The sequence below is a fragment of the Rutilus rutilus genome (genome assembly GCF_951802725.1).
Source record: "Rutilus rutilus genome assembly, chromosome: 10".
In the NCBI taxonomy this organism is placed as follows: Eukaryota; Metazoa; Chordata; class Actinopteri; order Cypriniformes; family Leuciscidae; genus Rutilus; species Rutilus rutilus.
The window spans coordinates 39,891,960-39,901,385 of record NC_140215.1 but is presented as its reverse complement, the minus strand read 5'-3'; the positions used below and the strand labels follow the sequence as shown (position 1 = coordinate 39,901,385).

Here is a 9,426-nt window from a genome sequence, read left to right as displayed (position 1 = left end):
GAAAATAATTTATACAAATTGCAAGTCACACAGAATAAAGTGGCACGTATCGTTTTGGGTTGTCCATATACAACTAATATAATCACAATGCACAATAATTTGGCATGGTTAACTGTAAAATATAGATTGAAATATTTTCTTTTATCATTTATTCATAATATCATTGAAACAAAAACTCCTGAAATAATTTACAGAAAATTGACATTTTTTGCTGATCAACATAATTACTGCACAAGACAAACCACTGGAATGCGATGTGTTCTGCCTCAAGTCAGAACTAATCAGTTTCAGAGAGCAGTTTTTTATCGGGCCATGGTTGCATGGAATGGATTACCAGGATTTTTGTTGTTGGAAAATAACAGAAATTGTTTTCAAAAGAAATTAAAATTGTTTCTGTTCACACAAGAGTCATGATGCTGGAAGAGTATGGTAATATGGAAAGATGTTTTATAGTTTGTATTGGAGAGCTATTTATGGATTATATGTTCAAATGTATAGCATTTTTTGTTTGTTTGTTTATTTATTTAATTGCATTGGGCTATTGTGGATGATGTCCAGTTTGTGGATGGGTGTGAGTGTGTGTGTGTGTGTGTGTGTGTGTGTGTGTGTGTGTGTGTGTGTGTGTGTGTGTGTGTGTGTATGTGTGTGTGTGTGTGTGTGTGTGAATAATGTACAAAATGATGAATTATGTAAATTTGTGATGTAATGAAGAGGAGACCCCAGGAAGATTAGCAACTGAGATTTCAGGCGCTAATGGGGATCTTAATAAATGAAATGAAATGAAAAAAATTTGACCACTTCATTAAGTTTTGTTTTGTAGAAAACCTTTCTTTAAAGTGAATTTTGTTTTGTATAAATTGTATCTTAATTTTAATAATCTTTTCATCAACAAATTGCCTGTATTTAATAAATAAGACAGTATAAATATAGCAGACAATATAATCATGGAGGCACCGGCGCAGTCACTTGCATTGCACGTGAACTGGAGCGCACCTCATCATAAATTAACCGAAACTCCGTGTATGCCTCACAGACATGAGAAATATAGAAAGCTTGAAATGTCTTTAAACGAAACAATTCAAAACGAAAAGAAATAGGCTACTCTCTGATTATGTAATCCATGATGTGCATTTCTCTCTATAGGCGCGTTCACTACGGATATGGCGATCGTCAACTTCATCTTTGCAGCCGATACTGTTTATGAATAAAAATCAATGCACGCGCGTCACCGGATTTACAAATGCACATTTTGCTTGTTGCACGCACACATATTATGTACATATTACGAAATAACGAGATATTATGTTGAAATAATTAATAATTAATTATCATTATTAATAATAATAAATCTATAAGAATATTTGATTGAATGCTGAATGTTGTGCTTGTTCAATTGAATAAAATGAATGCTTTAATTGTGATCATTAAAATAACTGAATATTAAATATTAAGTGGCCTGTGTTTGCTAATTTATTAATACTATTTATATATAATATATCTAGCACCCCCTCAGCACCTGCATTAAAAAAATGATCTGGCGCCGCCCCTGGTTATAACGGCCCACGTATTAAAAAATGGTCGGGTTTAAATCGGGCTCGGGTTCATATTTACAGTTAATGTGTTGTGCCGGGCGTGTGGTGGTAGTCAGATACCCATGCCATTAAAATTACTCATTTTCGTGTGTATATAGGACCTGCAGCTGCAGCTGCCTATATACCTTCGCAGGTCCTACCATGCCAGTGACGTCATCGGAATTGCCAGCGTTCTTATACTAACAAACGCAATTTTTGTGTTGCTTAAAAAAAAAGCTATATTGATATTTTTAATTAAAATTTTTAGTGTAATTTACTTTTAATTGTCATAAACAACACGTTATCAACGTTGATTCTTTCAGTTCAGTTCATCTTTAAGAGAGGCTGAAGTCAACCTGTACAGTCTGTCAGACTCTCATTGAGGCCCTCGAAGGAATCCTGAAACGCTTTAGAGAGGTCATTGAAGGAACCAGAGCTGATCGCTGCAGCTGTACTGCTTCCAAAATTCAGAACCTCCTGGCCAACACACACACACACACACACACACACACACACACGTTGTGTTTGCATCTTTTATGGGGACTTATAGGCAAAACCATTGTTATATTGTACAAGTGGTATATTATGTCCCCTATAACTCTAAACCTACTCATCACAGAAAACTTCAAGCATTTTTACTAAAAATGGGAAAATCCTAACAAGACACAAAAAATTCTGGTATTACTATTTGTGGGGAATATTTAAACCACCTCAACTCTGAGTAATTATTATATTTATATTATATATATTTTACCAATTTCTTTGTTGAATGTATTTTAACTGTCACTATTGAGTCCATGTGCTGTCCTAACACCGTCTGTCCATGAAGGGGTAACTAGTCCACCTTGGAATTGGAATTGTTGGAATTAGTCTAGCATTCCTTTTATACATTTTGTGATGTCTTTCTGACACTCCCAACACTTCCCTGACAAGCAGAGGATGACCTATTTGTTAATACACATCATAATGTATTCAACCTTTGGCTTTTTTTCTCTAGGGGTAAACAGTGGTGGTACGAAATAAATAAATAATCCAAGCCCTTAATGCTTCCGCGGCTAGCAAATTAGATGGAAGTGGAGGAAAAGCTTTATATAGGTTGAGTGTAGAGGACCGTTTTTATTATCATAATTATTGTTGTAGGATAATGTATAATAATAATAATAATAATAAGCTGTGCTTAACTTTTTTGCTGTGTTAAATTTTTGCCCTTTTTGAGTGAATTTACTGGCGAAAAATACCTTGTTTGTACACACACACGGTGTGGTGTAGGCAGAAGAAGAGGAGTCAAAAGCTCCAATACAAACTTTTACTTACAATATAATTCCAACAGGTACAGACAGGCAGAATGTACACGCACACTAAATAGGACTGAGAACAGACAATGTCAGACTGAACAGAAGGAACTTAATACCAACACAGATGACACTGATTAATAGAACAGAGGTGATACAGATGAGGATGATTAACTAAACACAGATGATACGGATGAACTAATTAAGACAGTGAAGACGACATGTGACGTGATGACAAGTCCAATGAAGACATACTAAACAGAACACAAATGTGACAGTACTCCCCCTTCCGGTAGGCGCATCCTCGCGCCTCAGACAAACCAACTGTGGAGGGAGGGGACTCAGGAGGAGGACGAAGAGTAGGTGAAGGGCAGACAGAAGGCAGGAGGGACAAGGGCAGAGCAGACGGTGCAGGCGTCCAGGGCGGAGCAGGCTGTGCAGGCATCCAGGGCAGAGCCGACGGAGAGAGGAGCCATGGAGGAGGCAGGGCTGACGACTCCATGGGGCCAACTGACGGGGGCGAAGAAGGTGGGAGAGGAGACCAGGGTGGAGCCGACGAGCCCAGGCAACACAGAGGATCTGGCGGGACATAGCGATGCTGCAGGCTCTGGCGACTGAGGTGCAGGCGGGGGCACAGAAGGCTGCGGTGGAGCCGGAGTGACAGAGGACCAAGGTGGAGCTAGAGGGACTGAGGAGCTCAATGGAGCCAGAGGGACGAAGGGATGAGGCGAAACCAGAGGAGTGTAGTCCCGAGGCGAGGGCAGGGCGAGTAACGACCGAGGCGAAGCTAGGGGGACGAGGGAGCCCACGGAGCTGGTGGACTGATGGGCCACGGTGGAGCTGAGGGAGGTAGGAGCCAAGGTTGAGCTGATGGACTGACGGGTTGAGGTGGAGTCCTGGTTGCGGAGGTTGGAGGTGGAGACCAGGGATCCACCTACCATGCTGGAGCTGAACACTGGTAGACTCGCAAGCTCACCTCACTTAAGGTGGCATATGGGTGAGCTGTGGCGCTAGCTGGAGGTGGCAACAGCGTGGTTGAGGAAGGGATGATGGGAGGAGGTGGGAGAAGGAGGCTGGGTTGGGGCTCGGGGACAGAAGGCTCAGGCAGGGCTGTCTCAGCGGGACGAAACTCTGGATGGGCGTTCTCGGCGGGACGAGACTCTGGAACAGGTCTAGGAATATGGACAGTCCTGGGGGCAGGAACAGAACGGGGAACAGGCATCGGCGTGGCGCCAGCCATCCTGGCTGAGGGCTCAGACGGTGAGGCGGCGGCCATCTTGGCTGAGGGCTCAGACGGTGAGGCGGCGGCCATCTTGGCTGAGGGCTCAGACGGCGAGGCGGCCATCTTGGCTGAGGGCTCAAGCGGTGAGGCGGCGGCCATCTTGGCTGAAGACGAGGGCTCAGGCATGGCGGGCATGACGTGAAGAACAGGTTCGTCAGGCATGTCGTGAAGATCAGGCTGGTCAGGCAGTGTTCTGGATCGGGGCACAACGCTCTCCAGACACCTATTGACGGTTTCTTTCCAGTCCAATCCTGTGGTGTCTGGGAGGTCGCTGTGGTGGTGGAAAGTTGCCCCAATCCAGAACAGGGTCCTTAGGGTCTCGACGTCCAGGGCGCTGGTGGTGGCAAGACATATGAAGTTCTTTATAAAAGAAAAAAGGTTAAGGCTCTCCTGAGCCAGGACAATTATTCTGGCCCTATCGTCCATTTTTTTGTCACGGTGTGGTGTAGGCAGAAGAAGAGGAGACAAAAGCTCCAATACAAACTTTTACTTAGAATATAATTCCAACAGGTACAGACAGGCAGAATGAATGTGCACTTCCACCAGCACTTCCACCCCCACCCCCCCCCCCCCCCCACCCCCACAACCCCCCAACAGAACAGAACACAAATGTTATCCAATATCTAAGTTCATATGTTTTTGAATAGTTCTTCTTATTGTAAGACCACAGTTTGAAGTAATTCGGTAGAATAATGATTTTATTAATGATTTTTTTTTACAGTTGTGGCAGATATACATTGTTCCACCTGAACAGTCAACAGGGCACCACATATTGTAAGAGTGACTCATATCTATTCCCCCCTGACCACCTTTGCCTGACTTTTCCTCTTCTTTACATCTTTGCAGGAATACAATATGCTCTTCAAATTTACCTCTGCACTAATGTTCCTCTTACAGCAGAACATACTGTTTTTATTGATTCATTAATATTTCACCACAAAAATATTAATGTCTTGAGGAAAAACTCCAAGACCATGAAAATTCAGTGCAGTCTGGATTACAGTGACATCGGAATGAATTAGTCATAAATATATGTGTTGTATGTAGGTTAAAACTTAACTTGTAAATGAGCATCTGCATTTAAGTTAAACATCTACAGCTTTCTATCACTGTGATTTTCATGTTTTTATAAATGCTCGCGCGCGCGTGTGTGTGTGTGTGTGTGTGGGGGTGGGGGGGTTGACTTCCTGAAGATGATGTGATTTAATGTGCTGTCAGTGCAGTCACAGCACAACTCCATCATGAGAGCACAGAGTCTGGGTGAAATGCCACGAGATGTCTTAGTGGGGACTCTATTTCATTTACTTCTACCTGTTTTACTTCTGACCGGTAAGTTAAAGCTTACTTGTAGGTAGTTTGAAAACAGTTGGCTTGTTAAAACAATCTTAGGCATGTAATAATTTCATAAAAATGTAGCCCATTCTTAGTCAAACGGGAGTAGAGGCAAATATTCTGCTGTCCATACAAAATCTTAGGGAATACTTTCATGTTAATGTGCAGGTAGAACGATTAAAATGTCTCTGCACAGCAGAAATATTTTATGGTAGTTCTTCTGCATTTTGGTATTGACCAATAACTGGAAGCTAGTATTATTTTCTAGACAAACAGTATTTACCACTTTTACACAATGTACTGTAGCATCCGCCATTTTTTACACTAATTGTAAATTAGTGTGTAACATTTTGTTTGGCATACCAAGCATTAGGGCTGCTCGATTGACAAACAGATCAATTCCAATTCTAATGGTTTTGTTAAACATAGAAAAACTTGTAGGTGGCTTTTCTTAAACTTTGAATATGAATAATTTAAAACATACCAATATGGGTTGCAGAAAGCGAGAAAATAAGGCTCTTCTAATGACTGTGTGACTTCAGCAATGAACTTCAGGCCATTGGCTGGAAAGATGTGGAAAGAACTTCTGACATTACTATCACATTTATTCATACATTTCTAAAAGAGTAAATATGGAAGAGTATGTAAGTACATTAATGAATATTGGATATGCACTTAAGAGGCTAAAATGTTGCAAAGACTGAAGCATTGATTTTCATATTAAGTGTTTTAGTCTTGTATATTTTTAGTGGAAATAAATGTACTGTATGCAAATTTATACATTTTATATGGTTATACTGTTTTAATGCATAAGTGCACATATTTGTATGGCACATTTTATTAGATTCTGAATAAAACAAACTTATTTTAAAGAACATAAAAGTATTTGGACACATTCAGTGGAAAGAGTACTGACAATTTGTACTTGTAAAATAATTGCTAAACATTTTCTTCAGCTTAATGAAAGAAAATCCAAGATAATAATATTTGGACAACCAAAAGTTAAAGACAATATAGCCAGTACTATTGCTTCCCTAGGAATAACGGTGGAAGACAGTGTGAGGAATCTGGGTGTCATAATCCCTCAGCTTTGATAAAAAGATCAAATCTGTTGTAAAAAGTAGCTATCAACTTAGACTGATTTCTAAGTTAAAACTCTTTCTTACTTTTATAAATTTGTAGATTGTTGTTCATGCTTTTATTACCTCAAGACTGGATTACTGCAACTCCCTCTATGCAGGGTTCATTTAGTCAGCAACAATTATCTGGTTTGCAGCTTGTACAGAACACCATAGCCAAGCTTCTGACCGGTACAAAAAGAAGTCGTCACATTACTTGTGTTATCCTCTCTTCATTGGCTGCCGGTTCAGTATAGGATTGATTTAAAGATTTTATTATTGGGTTTAAAGCTCTTCACAACATGTCTCCAATTTATATCAGTAACCTTTTAGGATTTTATACATCGGCTTGGACATGTTGTTGGCAGTCCTTTGTTCAGAGAAGAAGTCAAAGGGTGACCGAGCTTTTACAGTAGTTGCTCCTAAATTGTGGAACAGTCTTCCAATCTGTATTCGGCAGGCTCCATCTATAGAGGTTTTTAGGTCTCAGTTGAAAACTGATCTTTTTAACCTAGTTTTTGAAGGGGACCTTGAGTAATTGTGTGTGTACTGTAGGCACGATAATGTGATAGGGTATTTGTGTATAAGCATGTCAACTGTTGGCATTTATTTATTTAATATATGGATTCTTATCTTTTTTTCATTAAAAAAATTAAATTATTTTTTATAGACTTCTTCTAAAACGACTGTGAAGCACTTTGGGCAGATAAGTTGTTTTTAAATGTGCTATATAAATACAATTTTAATTTGAAGTTAAGAAATAATTCACTAAATTACAAGTACTGAAAAAATATAAAGTATTGGAAAATGAGTAGTTTGCTGAAAATAAATTACTCTCCGAGTTACGTCAGAGACTGACGAATGGGGGTTTCGCTTAGAAGCCTATCACCTTCGAGTTCTTACAAAACGAGCCAATGGCAAAACAATGCCATGGGTCTGCAACTCCGCCCCACCGCGTGGGTATAAAGGAAGCGGCGCGGCAATCTCGCATTATGTTTTTGCTTCGTAGCCGAGTGTTGTCTTCATTCCTCTCCACTGCAAGCTGTCTATGAGTTCTAGATACGAGACTCTTCAGCGGTGTTGGTGTGACGGCGTGTTCCAGCAGGATCTCATTTCGGTGCAGTGATCTGCCAACAAGTGTATGTTTCTCCCTGGGCGCTTCAGCACTGAAATCATGTCTATCTTCACTGACTCTATTGCCGCATCACAAGATCTCCTTTGACTTTTCGCGATTGCTCAGTGGCCTCTTCCGACCTTCTCTGCCCTCACTAAGGCCGTGGCCAAAGGGTACACTGGGATTCCCCCCATAGAGTGTTCTGTGGCAACACAACTGTGTCCCTACAGCGCCTCCACCCGGCGTGGCGACCCTAAGCACCCCTCCAAAGTCTGTAGGTTTTTGTCTACTCTGGTGGTAGAGACCTATAGAGCTGTGGTGCAGGTCTGCCGCCTCACTGCATGCTATGGCCATCCTTCAGGTCTACCAGGCCAGGGTGCTCACTGACATGCATGAGGGTAGGGCTGATCCAGGGCTCTTGGAAGAGCTGCGTGCCGCCACCGACCACGAAAATTTGTAAGACATGTTTTATAAAGCTATATGGAGGCGTGAATCATCATGAATATTGATGTGTTTCACACCTGAGAAAGACAAAGACCCTACCATAATGGCCCTATCAGGTGGGGCTGTGAGAGAACTATAAACAAAGAATGAGGAGATTTAAAAAAGAATGGCTTTTTGATTGTTTGGATTTATTTACAACACAACGTAATCCAAAGATACACAACAAAGGACAAAAAAAGCACATTATTGAACACACTGATCTAAAGACAGAGACTTGAACAGTCACAATACTTTGTGCCATTCCTGAAACATAGTACACACCTGTCATTTCCAAGGTGTTTGATTTTTCATTTTACCATGGTCATGTACAGAGACTCATGTGAATGTTGAAGTCAGCAGGACTTCAGTGGCATCTGTATATAAAAAAAAAAAAAAACCTGTGAACATGCTGAGATCAAGAGAATCTATAGGGCTGCATGAATTTGGGAATACATTTTAGATTTTTCTGATTAAAATTGCAATTTAAAAATTACATTATTTACATCATTTAAAAAAAGAGACTTCAAGCTTTGTGAAGACATATGTTTCATGTATGTGTGGCAAGCATTCGCTGAGTTACAGATCAGTTTCTGTCGCGTTTCAGAATGAACTTCACATTTGGAGAGACGCGCATCATGTTTATTTTCTTTATTTTACGAAAAATACAACATTTTGTTTTCATTATTAGTGTACACAAATAAAAGAACACATTTAACAGTTTTGAATGATGTATAACACTTGCCTGTATGACAAAAATGTTTTATTTGAGTCTCTTTTACACTGATAAGAAAAAAAGGGAGACAATCGCGCCGGTGCGACAGCTGACCCCAGAGGGTTAACCTGGTTGATTTGCGAGAGGCTCAGCGAACCTGCTTTCTCAACTCCCCCATATCCCAGGCTGGCCTCTTCGGCGGCACGGTCGAGGACTCTGCCCAACAGTTCTTGGTCACCCAGAAGCAGACTGAGGCGATCAAACATGTCCTGACCCTGCAGCCAGCTGCTGCCACCCAGCCACCAGCTCAGTCGTCTCAGTCCGCTCGCCGCAGAGGGCGCCCTCCTGCGACTTCAACCCCTCCTGCCCGACCCCAGCAGCAGCCTTCACTCAGGCCGCGCCACGGAGGTTGTCGCAGGAAGGCGCCCCAGCCCGTACCAGCCCCGCAGCCTGCCCAACGGGCAGCTCAGAGATGGGTTTCAGTTCTTTCAAGGGAGTGGCTGCAGGGCCACTTCTTCTCAG

At 41.5% G+C, this 9,426-nt stretch overlaps 1 protein-coding gene across 1 annotated transcript in view; it reads left to right on the top strand.

Moving 5' to 3' along the window:
- Positions 1-5,401: 5,401 nt before the first annotated feature.
- LOC311298341 (piezo-type mechanosensitive ion channel component 2) overlaps positions 5,402-9,426 on the top strand; it is a 92,709-nt gene continuing 88,684 nt past the window's right edge. Inside the window, 1 exon segment of the mRNA XM_084421168.1 lies at positions 5,402-5,474. Within this exon segment, the coding sequence (XP_084277294.1) occupies positions 5,411-5,474 (64 nt within the window). The 5' untranslated portion in view covers positions 5,402-5,410.